The following is a 19,606-nucleotide window of genomic DNA, read 5'->3' as shown; positions in this document are numbered from 1 at the left end:
GAGTGAGCCACCGTCCTTCAGCTCATTAGAAAAGACTGGCACAGAATAACAGACAATCACAAGAAAATCACTTTGCTGTTTAATCTCTTTATATAAAACTGGAAACATTTTATTACATTCAGCATACAGAATGTCCAGCATTTCCTTTCTAAAACTCTCTTTTCATCGTAAAACTACATTCAAAAAGGTATCAAAAGGCAAATAGAAAATAGACCTGCTGAAATCATACAATACAAAAATAAAAAAAACATCTTCTCAGAACACAACTGACAGGATTTAACAGGAGTGGGCAGCTTTTCTCCAGTAAATATGTAAACAGAACAGGTTTCTCCAAAACTAACTTACTCCATTTTGACCAGTTTTTCGTAAATAACATTTTTAAATCTCTAAGAAGTTAAAAAGTAACAAACATTACTCTTTACAACTACAACACTGATGCAGTGTCTTGTTTGTCATAACACTAAAGTGCCAGGTCACACCAGAGAGTGCCACAGCGTCCATTGAAATAAATGTTGCTTGAAGCTACAGACAGTAACGTAGAGACTATTTGGACTCATGGTCACTAACCACACAGTTGGCACAGTTATTTCAAGGGACCGTACTTTCACCATCCCCTCCTGTGTCATTACTGGCAGGAGTAGATGGAAATCACCCCTCGTCTCATTTTGTGGAGCAGTTTACACTTTGGCAGAGCGGAGTTAGAGCGTTATAAATATGGATGGCCAGACGTGTGAGTTTCCAAAGTTCACACATGTACGCAGATTTTTTTTTCGCTTCTGCAACTCCGCTGAAATAACTTGATCTGGCTGAGGTTGTTGCTGTCATGAATGGTGATTTGACCAGGTCATTACACAGGGGTTAAGAAGAGTTCAGCAGATTCCCTTGGCTGGTTACTGTCACTATTCACTAAAATCATCTGTGTTACTGTATGTGCTTGGTTAGTTTTTACACAACAGTGGACCGAGTGAGTTTTGGAGAAACTGTCTTTGAATAGGATCCGACAAAGCCAACGAAAGGCCCCGAGTAGAGACATGCACCTCCTTCACGCTCCTCTCTTCTTTGTTACAAGTGCATAGTAAGAACAGTGAAGTAATGCAGATGGACAACCGAGCTGTTAGCAGAGGGTGGGAATTAAAAAATTGATCATTAATTTGCAAAACAGGCAAACAGAAAAAACGATTCATGGAGATTTTGGCAAACTGACTTGAACATTCATGCTTAAAAATGTGCAGTCTGTTATAATCTTTTATACCTTCTTCAAGTACTCTCTTCTTCTTCGTCACTTCCTGTGTGTGACAGAACCATACATCACTCCTGTCTCCTCCTATGCTTTCCTACTTCTTCACCCCCCTGTGCTAACCGCAAATCACCCCGACATCTTCCCTATGAGAGCAGTTGTGTTTCCCAACCCTGGATCTCTTGCACCCCAGCAGCGACCTCTCACCGCCCTCACACTCAACGTCATCCAGAAAGATCCTGACTCTGCTGTCTGCCTCCCCCAGCGCAGCCCGCTTCATCACCGCCAGAGCCGTCGTGAAGCCGAGCTGACGACACACCACAGTGCCCGCCTTGCTGGTGAAAAGGTCATCACAAACTGTCCCCCACTCTCCTCGGATAAAGATCTCCACTCTGCCTCGATCTGATAAACCATCAGTGCTCACCAGTCGCACCGAGCCAACCCTCAGCCTTCTCCCTCCTCTTCCTCTTTGGAAGCCGCGACCTCTACCTCTTCCTCTGGGCCTCTTATATATTTGATTTCCCTCCCCAGCAGTTTCCAGCTTCTCCCCAAGCCACAGCTTCTCTTCCTGTGCTTTAGGCAGCATGGTGTTGGTTGTTGGTCTCTGGGGCTTGTAGGAAGATACAGTGGGTTTCTGGCTCCAGTATGGTGGACGTGGTGTGGTCAACGCCCCAGGACGCTCAGGGTAACGTGTAGAGGTCAGAGCCATCTGGGCTCGTTTCAGAGATGTTCTTGTGGATGGAGAAGGAGGAAGCTGAGGTGAGGTTAAAGGGTGGGAGGTGGTACTAGGGGGATACTGATGTGGTCTCCCATGTCTCCTTGTTGGACGCGTGGTGATGATTGGGGTTTGAGCAATCCTAGAGGAGACTGCAGTCATGATGGTTGTGCGATAACCTGAGGGAGAGACAGAATCACCCTCTTTATTTGAATTTATGTATTTTAACAATGTGTTAAAGACTTTTCTTACTTTAAAGTAATACACATAGATACAGTAAATATGAAGATAGTGGTTAGGCTAAGCTAAGCTGGTTAGCTTAGCCTATAGCACAAAGACTGGAAACAGGGAAACAAAATGAATTTGCCCTCCAGCTTTGCTAACTGAGACATTATTTGGTATTTCTAATTTTGGTTTAGGTACAAAATAAACATACTAAACAAATTAATAAGTGAGGTTTAGAGGTGCTGGTTGCTGGTTCCATTACCCTGTTAGAGTCAGACTAGCTGTTTCCACAATACCATTCCAGAGAATGGTTGATCTTCTCATCTAACTCTTGTCATATGCATAAGTCCTAAAATGTCCAACTATTCCTTTAAGTAATGCAACAAAGTGGTGAATTAAGCGCTGAGTGTGTTTCATGACCCGACGGCTCACTATAGCCGTTTAGAGAACTGTTCTCCTTGAAAGCTGGGAAGGAAAAGACATAAACACAGACACACAAAGATGAATGTCCAAACTGAGGCTGATGCAGAACCATTTATTCAAAATAAATAAAGCCAATGTACCTGATTTAACTTAAAGTAGTGCAAATATGCAACACATAGATAAGCACCATTTATCCTGCTTTATACTCTTGTACCAGCCAAAGAATAACACGTAAGCAGGGGATAAAGTTGGGAATGAAGGCATCTTTAGCTAATTCCACTGTACCTGAGTTTGACATTAGCTTGTGCAAATGGTTCATCCCCCAGTCTATATCTGCACAGGCAAACTTATTAATTAATAAAATACCCTGTAGTCAAGACATGGAACACTACTGTAGTTAATATTACATTTCAAACAGTTTGACTGCAATTTTATTAACATTTAATGCTGTCTATACAGCTTTAATCTGTTACTCTCTCCACAATTTAGAAGATTTTTGTTATGATTTCTTTTCTTTTAACTCTTCCAGTGCAGAGATGTTTCAAAGTAAGTGCAAAGACTAATAAGATGCATAAGTAAAAGAGCAAAATTGTATAAAAGAATTACCTGTTTGGGTGGATATGGATTTATGGAATCTCAGATGAGGTAAAACCCCCCCCCCCCCAAAAAAAAAAGTTAACAATAGTATATAATATAAAATATAATAATATCAAAAAATTTAAATGTCTATTTTAATAGACAATTTCGTTGATTGTACAACAGTTTTTTTTTTCAGTATTGTGCAAAACGACCCATAGATTGAATTACAATAAATAAATTACTATTCAATTTACCAGTTAAGCCTACTTGCTATTTTACTGTCATTTATTCATGTAGCTGGAATAAAAAAGCGTTGACATAGTTTTCACTATTCTTGTCTAAAAATGAATACAATAAAAATGTTATGGAGCTTTAAATAAAATGCTATAATAGCGAGAATTGCACAATAATAAACTCTATATCAGTGCTGCAGCACTTAAATAGAACTGATATACAGATCAAAAAGTGGGGACAATGTCCCTTTGCATATTTAAGTAAACTTAGCTGCCAAACAATTTAAAGTTCATATCTTATATGATTTTATTTCCATATAACTTAATTAACCTGCAACTGACATTTGTAGCAACTAAGACCCTAGCGACCTTTCCACGCAACTGTGATTTTACAGTTTTGTAATTATTGTCAAAGGGGTATGATTTTTATCGTTTGAACATAAATTGCAAAGAGTTTTCCATCTGAAAACATACCTGAAGTTGGAAAACGTTAATTTAGCTATTAACATGTTAAAATGTAAAACAAAATTACAGCGCAGAAGAAGAAACCAGCTGGCTTGGCGCTGGTGGCTTCTCCGCGAGGCAACGTGTGCACTGCTCTACTAGTAGGTTTAATGTCAGCCCTAACAGTCGACTTAGTGGTAGGGTAAATGGTGGACCTAGTGGCTGGGTTAACAGTTGACCTAGAAGTGGGATAATCTGTGGAGCTGGTTTGGTAAACAGGTGCACCAGGGGGCCTACCAGAGGGCGTGGTTGTGGCGGGAGTTGTTGCCATGGCCATCTGGACAGTTGTGCGTAAGGTTGTTGGTTTTATTGTTGTGGTTGTGGTTGTTTTTACTGTTGTTGCTTTTACAGTTGATGTTGTCGGTGGTAATGTTGTCTTTCTCGTTGATTTTCTTGTTGTCTGCAATGTTGCTTCTCTTGTTGTCACTGTTTTTGGTGGTAATGTTGGCTTTGTTGTTGTTGTTGTTTTTCTTGTTGTTGTTGTTGTTGTTGTTGCTGCTGTTGGTGGTGCTAGCTGTGTTTTTCTTACTGTCTTTCTTGTTGGCATTGGTGGTTTGATTATTATTATAGGCTTTCTTGGTGATTTTTTAGTTGTTGTTGTTGTTTTTCTTGTGGTTGTCGTGGGAACAGGAGTCGTGGTCGGTTTCTTGTTGATTACAAACTCTGCAAACACGAAAAGAAAGAAATGAAAACCTTTTTTTAGAGCGTCTTTGAAACATTAAAAAAATAATTTGGTTAGCGTTCAACAGATAAAGCTCTGATGAGGTTTTGGTAAGATTCTAATGTTTGAATGAAGAGCAAAAAACAAAACACAAAAGTGACAAAGCAGAAGGTAACTGGGAAGTGTAAGAAAAACAAACATTATTTATTTTTTTCTTACCTTCTTTGGGGTAAAAGTGAATCAGTTTTCCCTTTATCTGAACATGTGAAGGCTTGATGCTGCATTTTCCTGGTGGAGCTCGTCTGTGTGGTCAACAGAGAAAAGATTAACACATATAAAATTAGATGCCTTTTGAGCTCTGTGGCTTTTTAAAGTACTTTTAAGTAGTTCTAGTGTATTCTAAGAGTATTTAGTGAAGTCAAGATCTACATAATCTGCACAATCTGCACTCCTGGCTTGAGTTAGTTTCCTTTCTGGTGAAGTTCACACTCTCTCAGCTGGCCTCTTGACAAGACCAAAAAAAAAGTGTCATTGTAGAAGCTGTCAAATTTGATCAGTAGCACCTAAACGTCTGCACCACACACTACTGTAGAGGTGATGAAGTGTTGTAATTAGCTACCTGGAAGGGTCCACTATCTTATAGATGACTCCTGCTCTGGCTGTGGCACTCGGGGCTCCTGTGGCTAAGAAATACAGTTCACCTAGAAAGATGGACAGAGGAAAGGGAGAGAGGGGGTGGACAAAAAGAGATGGGGAGAAAAAGACAATGAATCATTGACAAGAGTTTTGCCAAGAAAAAAATGGAACGAGGCAAAAATACAGCATAGAGAAAGGAAGGAAGAGCGAGTATGGATAGGAGAAAAAGCAAGAAAGTAGAGGAAAGAGGGAGAAAAATAGCAAAACGGGAGATGTAGAGGGAAGAGGCAGGAGAAGAAGACATTAGTTAAAAAATGTGTTCTGGTAAAAATTAGAGAAGGTGTCTTACAGTTAAGGGGTTTGGACTTTGCTTGAACTTTTCAACTTAAATCTCCTGCAGAGCACTTTCAGTGGGAGGGAAGAGATTATCTAAGGCCAGCAGCATGTGTGCAACATTCTCCCTGGTAAGTCAACAGCCTGCTCTCTTTAATCCAAGTCAAACCAAACCCTCTACTGGAACATGTAAGCCCCTCAGAAACTGTTGCAGTTTAGTAAGTGAAGACATTCACATGACTGAAATGTATTTACCATTACTTGTTCATTATATATCATTTTATGTTGGCAAAGATGCCTTGAAGTACAGTAGTTTCATGAATCAGTAAGAGTAAGTTTATTTTGCACTGTAGAGATACATTGGTTGGTTCAAAATGCAAAACGTGGACTGTTTTGGCAGCAACCACAGGACCTCATTAAAGAACCATCAAGTTTGTGATAACATCATCATAGGTTGATGAAGGCTTACTGGCAAAATATGTTTTCAAAACACATTCCACTTAATCTTATTACTAAACTTAACAAAAATAAACTTTCCCACACCTTAATGACCTCATTTCTTTTATTTATTCTTTAATGGTTATGCAACACTGGTGTTGGTGAATAATAAGTAGCCTGTCACATAAGGTCATTACCTGCCTCATCCTCGGCAAACGAGATGATGTATTTATAATAACTGTTGATGAGTTTGGGGAATCTGCAGGTCTGGTCTGTTCCCATACAGATCTCATTGTACTGCCATTCACCTGTGCTGACATTCTCCTTTAAAGACATCAGACGCCTAAATAGAAACAAACACAGATACATATAAATCCACATCAGCACAAATATGTGTTCAATGTAAGTGCAGCTTATTGTGCTTTGTGTTATTGAAAGTGTTTCTGCAGTCACACTTTTGACTTGATTGCTTTTGAATAAGAGAAGAAGAAACACATACCCACTCATGAAATCCCCAAAGATGTAGATTCCGTTGAGGTTGGGCATCTGACAGCCTCTGTAGATGTATCCTCCTGTCACTGATTTGCCCAACTTGTGAGGGTAGGCAAAGATAGGCAAGATGTCATCTACACATACAGAGACACAAACACATCACTTTATACTGTTCATCACATAAAAAGAACACAATTTTCTACTAACTGTATATTGTAGGTGCATAGACTGATAAAAGTTGTGCATCATATCAAAAAAACAAGGTGGGAAGTTTTGGAGACTGAGCTCACAAACTTGTTCAGACATAAATGACAAAGCAGAAGCTTTCACGGGGCAGAGGTAGAACATATATTTTTAACAATTTAATCCATCTCAGTAGTGTAGCTCGTAAAAAGGGAAAGTAAAATAAAAACATGTCATAGCTCACATCTGCATCCATTTTGCAGAGGCCACTTTGTGTCCTTCTGTGTGAATATTAGATTCAGTTTATGGACTCTGAAGTCGGTGACAGTGACCCAGAAACTCGACTCACCTAGAGATGAGTTTTGGCAGAGTTTGCGATCGTAGCAGCTGAATCCTTCTTTGGCCCTCCATCCATAGTTGCCTCCTTTAAATACATGTTGCCACAGTTAGTAAAACTAGTAACTAAAAGTAAATATACTTTTGGACTCACAGAACTATTGTTTGGCCTCTAAAAAAAACTTGTAATTTGATGTTTATTTCGTGCCTTTTTTTGGAACCCAACATAACTAGACCCCATTCACCGTAACTGTTAGGGAGCAGACTGAGATTAAGCTATGATGTCTGACTCACTGTGTGACTGTGCGGTCTCTGAGAGAACACTTTTATACGATGTGGGGATGAGTAGATAATGACATCCACTTCATGTACTGTTCAGAGCGAACGGCTTCAGGCAAGATCTTGAATGAACATGCACTTGTAGTAAAAAGTAAAAAAAAAATCCTCATACCTTTAACAATGAGGTCCACCTCTTCATATTTGTTCTGGCCCACATCACCACAAAGCATCCGGCCTCTGCCGTGGCCTGTAGCACGGTCACCGCGGTCAATGGAGCAGCGCCACATGTTGCGCACTCCATAGGCATAAATCTCTGCCAAGAAAGAAAGAAACGTACGTGTTGACACAAATAGCAAACATCCCTTGTAATGATTGAATGAATAATTTTCAGAAACTGTATAGAGAAACCCAAGTTACATTTCTGGAGTGAACAGTGATTTTGCACCCATCGAGGCATTTGAAGAGTCTAGACTGGTCATTTGCAATCGTGCCATTTATCTTAAATGTTCATGAATGAATAAATCGTAGAAGTCACCAGACACAATGACATTATTCCACTTAAAGAGAATATTTTAAGAGATTAACCAGGTCGTGCTTCCTTTTCCCCCAGGAACGGGTTGTCTGATGGAATGCTGTACGGGGCTCCGTCGTCATTGTTGTCGACATCAACGCGCAGTGCCTTGCCGAGAAGCGTTGACCTATTGAACACAAGGCGTAGACAAGAGAGTGTGAAAGAGTCGGAGAGGTTTCAAGGGCTGAGGTGGCTTTTTAAAGGCAGATTCATTTTCTTTCCAACTTCTGCTTTGCGTCTTTCTTTAACTCCAAATTCTCCTGACTCTGTCGTATCATCTCCCTTAAATCTTTTAAACATTGTGTACAAGTCATTCTTCCTCGTACCCATGTCTTTATCTCCACCCAACGTCCTGTCATGGTTACTGCCCACTCTACCGTCACTTCTCGCTCTGTTCATCCATCTGAGCTAAATCTCTAAGTTAGCCATTTTCCTCCCTTCTTGCCCCCCCACCCCCCATCTTTTTCCAGTCTAGTACTCCCTATCATTCACCTTTTTTCCTCCCTATGCCCAGATCACTGTCTCCTTATAACCCTTTTCCACTCTCTCCAATCCCACGCTCCAGTCTCGCTCTCCCTTACACATACCAGTGTGTGGCGGCCCGCAATGTGTAGTGTCAATATTAGACTTGGCAGGGAGTATCCTCAGTCATTCCCAGGACAGCTAATACAGCATGTCAACAAAACCCCTCAGAAACTAACTAGCTACAGAGCTAAATTATGACTGTCTGGAGAAAAGGTGTCAGTATCTCAGCTACACGTACTTTTGTGTCGTTAACCTGCTGCTGATAGAACAAATAATACCATTAATAACAATAATTAATTAGGCGTAACCTTGCATTCTTTTAAATGTAAAAGATAACTGTATTATTTTGGTTTAAAGCTGCAGTATCAATTAAATTGATGCCAAGTATTAGTCAGCTCCACAATTCACAGTGTAACTACTACGTATGACATTCTTGGAGTATTGTGCAACGTGTACACAAAAAATGAGCAGTAATATTTATGCTTCTGACCTTTTTCTTTTATCCTTTGGCAGTAATTAACCTTTAATCCACTGTGGGCAGATCAAATGAGAATGAAGAATGACAGGTGGAGTTTATAGTTCAATGACAAAACCTCCATTACAGTGAAAAAACCCACATCCGCATATACACATGCTCAAATATCGTGTTTCTGTGTGACTATATAGGCACAACGCACATTGCCTTAAGATACAGCTAGCCTCTCTATGGAATGAGTCAAATGAATTATAATTTAAAGGTCGTGTGGTTGGAGAGTTGAGTAATGTTTACCAACACAGTAAAAGACCAAAAATGCCCTGCAGCCCCTTTAATAACATCTCATTTTATTAACTGTATGTAAACCGCTGTCGGCATAAACACACACTGCCACCTCTCCTTGACTTGTCAACTATGTTACATCTCCCATCAGCATCTGTGCACTGCCACAGAATGCTTACACGGTCCATACTTTGATTTTTTATTCTGATTTATTTAAAAGTGGGAACAACAAGTCCTCTCCAGTAAATCCCGCTTTAAATAGAGAAATAAAACAACAAACGCAGTATGTCATTGAAACTTCTGTCTCTTCTTATCATTGGACAGTTTATTCACACTGCTCCACATAACTGGGGTCTTTCTCAATAAACACACTTATTATACATAATGTTTTGGGCCAATTTTGGAAATGTAGTATGAGTTGATTATTGAAATCTCAATAAACAAGTGCACCTTCAGAACTTGGCAGGTTTCAAAGATAAGTGTGTGTGATAATTTGTTTTGTACCCTTGACGTAATAAATTGAATTATATGAGCAGGTTTTCCAGCCCTAGGAGAAGTGGAAGATAAGTGGTCTTCAAACAGCTATCATTTATAGTTGTCACTGAGCAACAGTTGTGAAGTTTATATTGTCCATAATTTCGATGCTTTTCATTAGACTTTACTTAATTGGAATTGAATTAACTGGAAGCCAAAAGTGGCTGGTTCTAAAAGCACTTTGGTATTTTGTTAATATATGTTTGTGTAGACAACGCCTCAGTGTCAAGGACGTTTTAAAAAATTATCTTTGATCAGCAATTTCTTTTTCAGTAAAGCAATTCAGGGGTTTGTTTAGGTAAATTGATTTAAATTACATAGAAGACTGAGGCTTTGAAAGAGTAATTATACATTATAATTATAATTATATATTTTTTAAGCAATTATGTTTCAAACTTTTCCTGGGCTCTCGTCATAAATGTACTGCATATTTCAGGTTGGCTTTTTTTTTTGGCATGAAAACGTATTTTGTTACGACAATAGTGCGCTAGCTCAAAAATTCGATGTTAGGTGTTGGCTGATATTAAAGTTAACATAATCCTGGCTCTCCCTAGTTCACCTGAATTTGTTAAATTATATTTACTTGTTCTGTGAGTTGCCAAACTTTCCAAAGGGGTCCCCAGCTCGCCCACCGTCACCGATGAAGATGTACAGATAGCCATCATGGCCAAACAGAAGCTGTCCTCCATTATGGTTAGAAGCCGGCTCTACCACCTCAAGGATGGTTCTACACCACGAGAGCAGGGATAGGAGGAGGTTGAGTATACATATACAAACTATGCAGGCTGAGGCTACAATATGTGCAGTTCACACTCTCTTTGTTTCCATTTTCCTCACCTCTCAGAGGAGTGGTCTAGTTGGTTGTCATCATGTGTTGACAGTGTGAACTCGCTGATACGTATCCTCTCCTCCTTCTTGACCGACACAGAGTAGTACACATATGCTTTTCTGACTGTTGTGAACCTAAGTACAGAAGAAAAAAGTCATGCTTTACACATGACTGTGCCTTTGGAGGAAAAAGCTGTGACAGGCTGTGTCACAAAGTTCTTTACATAACCCTCACAAATAACTGGCACTGTTACTAATATGAAAGTATGAACCTTGGGTGCAGGGCTATGCAGAGGAATCCCCTCTCGTCTCCAGCCCACGGTGACGTGAGGACAGCCCGGGTGAGGTTGAGGAAAGGTCGGTCGATCCTGGAGCCGTTGGCCAAATATACCCACACATAACCCAGCTGCTCTGCCACAAAGAAGCGATGAGTTCCATCATCTGCGTGGATCATGGCCACAGGGTTACGGAGCCCGTTGGCAACCTCCTGTAAACACAACTCCAGACAACCTTTCGGATCTTCACGCACCAAGCCGAGGTTAGCATTTAGTTCTGGGGACAGAAAAAAGAGGAAATATAAAGGGAGAGTTGTTATGATATGATTTAGAGATTGTTAAAAGCACACAAAACATATAATGCGTTTGTTGCATTCAAATCTAAGTGTGTTGATGTGAGACTTGGTTACTACAACTTCCTGTTCTCCACATAGCCACATAGACTGTACATATACAGTAAGGGATACAGAGATAACAATGCCAGTCTGTTACTCCACTTCTTTGGTTCAGAGTTAACTCTACAACTACTGGATGGATAACCATGAAAATTTGTGCAGACATTCATGGTTCCCCGGGGATGATTATTCAACCTCACTATTAGATTAACCTCATGTATGAATGCTAACTGGTGTGTGCGCACTGGCTTGTGAACATAAAAACATCTGTCCAACACCGTACCCGCATTAGTCAGTACATTAGGATAGCAGTACTGTATGTCCTTCAGCTCCAGATAGTCACAGAACCTTCTGCGATCATCTTCTATTGCTGCCGTCAGGTTTGCGAACTGCTGCGGGCTCCCCGTGTTCTCCAAGAGGAGACTGAGTGTGTACCGACACTGATGCCAGTAGTTAGAGCAGTAATCACGGCACAGACCAGGCAGTATCCGCATAGGTGTGTTGGCATCTTCAGCATCATACAGGTGGGCAGCATATGGAGAGCACTCCTGCCATAAGAAAAGAAACACAAATATATTGGAAATTTTCTAATGAGAAAGCCATAAGTGCAAGATTTTTTTAACTAATTAAATGTGGGATAGTATTTAAACTACTTCAATACATGTGGTTAATGAGAATGTACATAACTCGTGTCAATCTTCATTATTTGTCTGTTAATATTATAGATGTTTGGACTAAATGTTTGAAAGAGAAAATACTCTATTTCACTGTCATCCTATAACTTCTAGATGTTATAGGATGTTTGTCAGAGATGATAAACACCAAAATCCCTTTACATGCCAAACACTACTTGGAATATATATGAACGACTTCATACAAACATTAGAACAGACTAAATCTCTAGACTTTGGACTTTTTCAAGCCAGGAGAGCCATTGCACTTGTTGGAAGATTATGCATGCTCCATCATTGAGAATGTGGATAAGAAGGGAGCATGTGTAAAGACTCATTTACATTGTCAAGAAAAATTTATTTATTTTTGATCCCAAACTTACAGTATGTTGCATTTTATTATACAATTTAATATTGCCTTATTGGGGAAAAAGAAAATTTGCTCTTTATCAGGGGTGGAGAGTTTCTGTGTCTATACTCATTAACCCTCTTTTAAGGTGATGTGTTTATCTCAGAGGTAGAGTTAAAGACATGTATGGATCAGATAAATAGAGGATTTGTGCACTTATTCTCGCCGCAGCTGCTCACCGCCTCACTGCCTCACTATAACTGGTCAGGCCTGGTTTATATACAGCCTGTGTGATTGCTGCCTGGTATAAATGGATCCCAGGATGGTCCAGTCAGTTATTAAGTCATAACCACACTGTCCACACCCAGAATAGTGAGCTGCAGGCACAGGAAGGCACAGCAACCAAACCATCATGTGGTTGACTGGTTCTCGTTCACTCAGCGCCAGATCAGCCTAACCGATCATCACCAGGAAGCAAGAACCCAAAGAACAAAAAAAAAAAAGCATAACATCGCTTATTCACTCATAAAATGTTTGACAGAACAGAATATGAAAAAGCAACTGAGCAGATGGTCAAGTGATGCACAAACTATGATTAAGTACAGTGTCAGGCAAGTTTACTGTATGCTTTAAATGCCCATAGGAGCAATAATGGTGGCAAAAGTAGGACTTCAATCTATTGTAGTTTGTAAAAGACATAAAACTGATAACATTTGATTGTTGAGATGAGTACACTCTTCCGAAGAATGTTTTGGGGCAAAAGGTTTAAATAATTTAGCACATGTCAGAAGAACTCAGACTGACTCTTATTGCTCGTCTACAAAGCAGTTGCAAGCCTTGAAACCAAATATGCTGTTGTCTCTTATTCCCCAAAGAGACATAAGTTTCAGCTGTATTGCCTCACAATCTTACTCAATAACTGAGATTACCGCTATTATTCAAAACAACAAAAAAGGTGAAGTTAGTGTCTTTACAAATAGTGTTGCTGTCTTCTGTGGGCAAAAATTGAATTTCTTGTCCATTTTGATGCTGTGTTACATCATCTAATTGCAACTGCATGTTAATAATCTATTGTAACAATAACAAAGAAATCTGGTTGATGAAAACGTGCACATGCACAAGAAACTACAACTCACACAGGCAAACTGTGTTGTAACATTGCTTTTGTATGCTTGCACCTGAAAAGACTGCTTATAAATTATTTCCACTTTTATTTCTTTGTGCATGTCAAGCTCGAAAAGCCCCGTTAACTGTGACACGTTATTAATTATGGATATAATACGGAGACGGAAAGGGAAGAAAGTTATGTGTGGATGAGACACTGTGTATGTGTAGGTGTTACAATTATTGATTTATTTGTCGATGTTACTCCAAGTTATACACAGGTATGTTTGTGTGTTTGTATGTGCTTTTAGTTAAATCCCTCAGCATCCGATTGCCACAATTTGTGTCAAGATTCATATTCCTACTTCAAGTCATAACTCAGTGACTTATACTTTCTGAGGATGTCCATAAATCCACTTAGAACCCAGAGGGAAAAGAAGCTACTTATAACTCCAGCACCTGTCTGACAATCTGCATGTTTTTAAGTTTTCTTCAGAGTCAAAGTAAAACAGGGATAGATGTTTGTACATCCATGTGTATATTACAGACAGGAACTGCTAATAACTAATTTGGAATGCTATAATACAAATAATACATTTTTTCATGTTGCACTATAAATATTTTTTTGACACTAACATAGACAGTGGGTGTACAGTTGTCTAAGTTTTGTCTGGGGGGGGGCTACAGTGTCAGACCTCTGCTGAACAGGTGTGTCCTGTTCAGCAGAGAAGAGGCAGAGAAGCTAACAGTTATAGAGAATCTTTCTTAAATTACATGAAAATATATTTCTGGGCAGATATCAGAGGCTTCCTGGGAAGCAGCTTTATCTCTACAGGGCAAAACAAAAGCTGTGTTTAGTCTGAGCTGCTGGAGCTGTTGATGAAAGCAGTTTTTGGAGCAAACTGGAACGTGGAGCAGATGGAAAGTGACTTAATTGATTCCTATGCTTCCTACGGTTTGATTCATATTCTGTACTATTCAGAAGGGCACTGTAGAGTCATGCAGATGTTTCACATAAAGGTGTCTGATAGGTTTCGGAGCCATATGAAAAATAAAAGGCAAAAACAATATGGTACTTTAAATGGTTTAATGCCCACTCATCTTTGCAGCTACAGGTTCACATTGTCTTCAAAAACCAGTCATTGTTCTGAGACAGTCCTATTTTGGGTCTTACTATCATAGGGTAGGATAAATGCAACCACAAACAGCTGTTCCCTAACAATGAAGCCACTTCAAACTGCTCTAATTTGGTGTTTATGCTGTCTAGCTCAGAACAGACTGAGATTCAAACTTGAAAAGGGAATAGAAGCTTTTGTTCAGCCTTTCCTACTGGCATCTATAGTCCTGACTGCACTGACTGGTCCACACAGCTGCTTTTTATTATAGCTGAAAGAGAGAGGACTCGTGGCAAACAGATGGCTGGTAAATGTGTGAAGTTGAACCTTGACTGGCCCCCAACAGGGAGAGACATAGAAAGAGAAGAGTAGAAAGGAGAGATATAGAGAAAAGAGAAGGACTAACTTTACTGTATGTGGATGCTAAGATCCAGTAGTTGTGATTTGCTTCAGAAAAGGAAAAGAAAACCAGTACAAACAGCTTGTTGGATGCTGAGTGTCTGTGCGTTTGAGATTTGTTGTGGTATGGTGCATTCATGTGCGGCTGGGAAACTTGAACATGTCCGCTGTCAGAGTAAGCTACACCGCGGGACTTTTTTTTAAACTGAGAGTCTGAACAGTCTAAAACAGTACTTAAAATATGCTTTTTAAAAATGCAGCAGGGGAAACAATTCAGTGTTGTTCTGTTAAGTGCATGCTAAATGTTTTTGAAGTTGCCTCAGGTGGGTTTTTGTTTGTTTTCATTTATATTGTATTTACTCATATTAAAAACTTATTAAAAAGAAAGGCTACGCCGTAGCTGCAGTTATAACACACACACACACACACACACACACACACACACACACACACACACATATACACACAGTTCTTTCTCTTTTCTCTTTTATGTGTCTCTCTTTGTCATTCTCTGATTTTCCGCTTCTCTCTCTGTCCCTCTCTTGCAGGAACTTGATATATCCTGAACCCCTGGCCAGAGGAGGAAATGGTTGTTTGTTTGGTTAGTTAAGCTAGGGGATCATGACAACCTCCCTCCTGTCTCCCTAACACACACACACACATACACAAACACACGCGTGCACACAGACGCACTCATTTTCCTCACTGTCTGTCTGTCACTCTCTGTCTCAGTCTTTATCTTTCTGTATATGCATCTCTCTCTCTCTCTCTCTCTCTCTCTCTCTCTCTCTCTCTCTCTCTCTCTCACTGTCACTGATATCAGGAAGCTCCTGTAGTGCAGCTGGAACAGAGGGCCTCAGTGTGGTGGGTTTACCCAGGATAAGTGCCCTGGCAGTGGAGTAACTTGACCACCTCCAGGGCCTCTTTACTTCAATCCATTGACCTGGGAGTAACCACAACCACAGAGAGATTCTTCCAAGAAAGATTTTTAAAAAGAAATCTAGACAAAGTGTTCATGAAAACACAAATATTCATAACTCAAAGAAAGAACAGCCACATGTTTCAGTGCTAGAAACCCATCTCTAAGCTTTACATATGCATTACAGCATTACACTGCTCTTAACTCAGGCTGTATCTCAGTCAAACTAGACTAACCATTGAAAGTCGTACGTGCGCTGCAGTGCTGTCATTACACTCAAGACCCAGCCTGCGCTGCTTGGAAAGAACCACAGTAGGCTATAATTACCACAATGATAGAAACCTATATTTTAGGAGTCACAGGATTTGTCACTGACTTTACATAGCATATGATGGTTTAAACTGCCGGTAAGACTATGACACCAAGTTTTTTCCATTGTTTTGGTGCTGATATCAAAGATGAAAGTGTTATTCATAGGACAGCCGTCAAGCCCGCTTGTTTTGGCTTCTGTAGAATGAAGATTTTATCTGAAGTGTATGGGCCAGACCAAAATTGTGCTGCACCAATCATCCAATTTGCACTCACAATCTGCACGTAGTTTGTGTCTGAGCTGCAAAGTCAGCGCCGTATTATGCAATCAGCGAGTGGGACTGGCTTCAAGGCTCACTGTCTAAGATTAGAGAGCTCGGAAAAGAAACTAAAATGCAATGACACTGAAATAGAAAGTCATTATTCCCAAACATTAATCAAGTAAGACTGCAATCTCACCTAAATGTATGATAAAACTTTATTTTGTCAGATTAATGCAGTATGAGTCTTTTTTTTTTTTTTCCATAACTGCTCAGTGCTTACTTCTAAAAAAAACTTTTACTTTTTTTTTTTTTTTTTTTTTACAAACTGTGCTGATTCCTTGCACGGTTGTGTACTATCTACTCAGTGTTTGTCCGCTGTCATTGAGATTTTTTGTACAGACTAATTAAGTTTTCCCATCCACAACTTTAGGTAGTACAGGTATATATTGCAATTCTCTGAATCTTGGGGTGATGTAGTTAAAACTTTCGACTGTATTTGGTGAGACTACCAAAAAGGGCTGTTAAATGTGCCGTTAAATTGCAGTGCAATCTTTTCTCACACAGCTGTTCTGCATCAGGGTCTGGAGTCCTGCTAACTCCTGCCTATGTCTGTGACTCATGTGAGGGAAGATACTAAACAAATGCTTTCTGGGAACCTGGAAGGGATGGAACATAGTTTACCCTTTGTGAATTTACTGTATGTGTTGCTCACATGTGTCTTTTTTGACAATTTAAAGTCAATAATTTGGTATGCTGTGACATGCTGTTATTGCATTTTTGTGCTACTTTGTCCATACTTTGGCTCAAAGGATTTCCTCTGAATTTGGTTGTAATGCTCCAATCAAATGGTCAGTTTGTGTTATTTATTTTAAACCAGAGTTCAAATATCTACTTTATTACACTGCATTATTTGGGTGATTTAGGTTCACACGGCCCAATCACAAGCTAACCCATCAAAAACTGATGAAGATTTAGTTAACACTGTTGTTTTAACTTTCCAAGCATGAGTAACTGCTGTCTAACAGATGCCAACTTCACCATGTAGCCATTAAACCGCATGTTTTGTTGGTTACTGTACTCAAACCACACCACAGTTTTCTTTGGCGTGAGACTTGTATTTCCAGGAGGTCTCAGTGTGGTTATTTAGTCCCCACTGGAATATCAATGGCATTAGTAATATCTGACAAAGACAAACCAGAGGGATAAATGCTCTTGAATTAAAATAAACTGCTCAAAATATGCACACTGTGCTCATCTTAAAGACATCATGGTGTAATACATCAACACCAGGTTTTCCTTTTTAGGTCTGCAAACATCCGCAGACGGACAAATTTACACCTTGCATGAGAGACATATTTAGGTTCACAAAAATCTGGGACTGTATAGTCACTGCAGCACATAAAGTTTCACATGGATTCCACAGTGAGAATGACTGTACGTCTTGCATTTTTTACACTACCAAGTGACAGGTATATATTTCCAGTTCAGTGGTGTAGTTTCAAATTGCCATTGTGCTTTATATAATGTCAGAGAGTCACATAATCAAATGCGATTAATAAGAAATATTATCCCTTTAAGGTCTAGATACACAGGATGATGAAAGCTTGCCCATACAATCAAACATAGTGAAATGTTTCTCTTACCTGGCAGAGGATGGTGCGGATGTACTTGCCACAGGTGGCAAACCCTGAATGGTCAAAGTTCTCCATGATGGTGTAAAACTTGGCTGATACTTCCTCATCTTTCTCCAGATCACAGCATCCAAACTTGGAGTACTCCTTGCAAAAGACCAATGGCTGCCGAGGCTCAAACGGAGGCTTGTAGTCCAAGCACTGGGGGTGACAGCTCCCCCACCAGGCCTGGAGCAGCAACGGCAGCACTGACAGAAGTAGGTGAGGGAAGAAAGTGTGCTGCAGGATGCGCTGCGGGACCAAATTACAGGTTTGTAGAGTCATGGCGTAAAGATGCTGTCAGTTCAGGATAGTGTGGCTCTTGCCCCAATAATGCTGTTATTCAAAGCAGCTTGTATGTGATCTTTCAGTATAAGCCAGTGCACATGTTACATGTCAACCAGCATCCTGTCAAGCACAGGTTTGAAACTCAAATTTTAAATGTCTGTAAGGTTAGAGTGTTGGATGTCCTCATCTGATGTCCTGGCCTCTGTAGGTTTCAGGCAGCCATATGTGTTTGTGTTTGTGTCAGTGTGTGTAGAAGTGCGAATGTGTCTTTATCAAACACTCTGACCCAGCATCACACCTGCCTGCAAGTTGGCCAGAGTTGCCCAGGATTGCACAGATTAAATGATAAACCCACACATCGCGCTTGTATGGCAAGCTTTCCCTTGTGATGTGTGTTTAAGTTCAAGCTGATCCAGGTGCAGTGTGTTCTTCTGATGATGAGGTGATCTGCAGAACCCAAAGTTTCCAGGATTGCAGCACAAATTCTCAAAGGAGATGAGGTTTTCAAAATCTTTCAGTCCATCACATGGTAATTTCTCAAAAGTAAGTTTTCTGTTTACAAAGCAATCCTTAAAAAAACAAACAAACAAAAAAAACAGTCAAATTTCTAAGAAGTAATCCAGCTTCTTGAAAATTGAAAGTTTCACCTTCAGCCGAAGTTTCTGCAAAATATTTACTCCCCGCTTGAAGTCACTTGGCGAGTCCCGCTATGTTTGCTCTGGACATGTGCTCACTTGCTGCAGCGGATGTAAGCCATACATGCAGACAGACAGCAGGAGAGAGTGAGAGAGAGAGAGAGAGAGGTTCTTTCATTCAGACACAGAGCCACGCTGCAGCCTTAGCTTAGATCCCTCCCTCCTCACTTCTTTCCTCCTCTTCCTCCTCCTCCTGTCTCCCCCTCTCTTCTTTCCCTTTGCTCTTTCACTCTCCTACAAAGACACATGCATTCCTTCCCATAGCATGTGGTCTATATTGCCCTGAAGTTGCAACTTTCCACCTCTCCTCCCTCCGGGCTCCCCCCACTTTCAGCATTCCCAGACCTCCTCTCTGTGTCTACCGTTTCCAGACAGACCCACTCACACTGCTGTGTGTGTGCGTGTGTGTGTGTGTTTGTGTGTGTGGTCAGATGAATCAGGACGTGTGCTGGAAGAAGAGACCAATGGATTCTGTACGCACAATTCCAATTCTTATGTCAATAAGTTATGAGAAAATGACAATGTCCAAATTCAGCCTGATAAAGATCAACGCAATGCGAGATAACACTCCAATATTTAGACTTGTGTCTGTGCTGTTCAGCAGGAAGATAATACAGCCACAATTACTTGGAGCAATGTAATTAGATACAAATGTTGGCTGGTTC

General features: G+C 40.2%; 1 protein-coding gene across 1 annotated transcript; it reads right to left on the bottom strand.

Annotated features, from left to right (window-relative positions):
- Positions 1-71: 71 nt before the first annotated feature.
- On the bottom strand, positions 72-19,037 carry si:ch211-136a13.1 (HHIP-like protein 1). The gene is made up of 14 exons (XM_056373156.1): positions 17,932-19,037; positions 11,443-11,707; positions 10,762-11,041; positions 10,499-10,624; positions 10,245-10,388; positions 7,860-7,972; positions 7,447-7,587; positions 7,009-7,083; positions 6,484-6,610; positions 6,182-6,327; positions 5,197-5,278; positions 4,797-4,879; positions 4,154-4,579; positions 72-2,131 (listed from the first exon to the last, which is right to left on the bottom strand). Exons 1-14 carry the CDS (start codon positions 18,241-18,243, stop codon positions 1,356-1,358), a joined length of 3,096 nt encoding a protein of 1,031 aa, XP_056229131.1. The 5' UTR covers positions 18,244-19,037; the 3' UTR covers positions 72-1,355.
- Positions 19,038-19,606: the final 569 nt, after the last annotated feature.

This window comes from Seriola aureovittata, chromosome 4, assembly GCF_021018895.1.
Source record: "Seriola aureovittata isolate HTS-2021-v1 ecotype China chromosome 4, ASM2101889v1, whole genome shotgun sequence".
Taxonomy (NCBI): domain Eukaryota; kingdom Metazoa; phylum Chordata; class Actinopteri; order Carangiformes; family Carangidae; genus Seriola; species Seriola aureovittata.
Note: the sequence above shows the minus strand (reverse complement) of the source record. Positions and strands in the feature narration are given on the sequence as shown.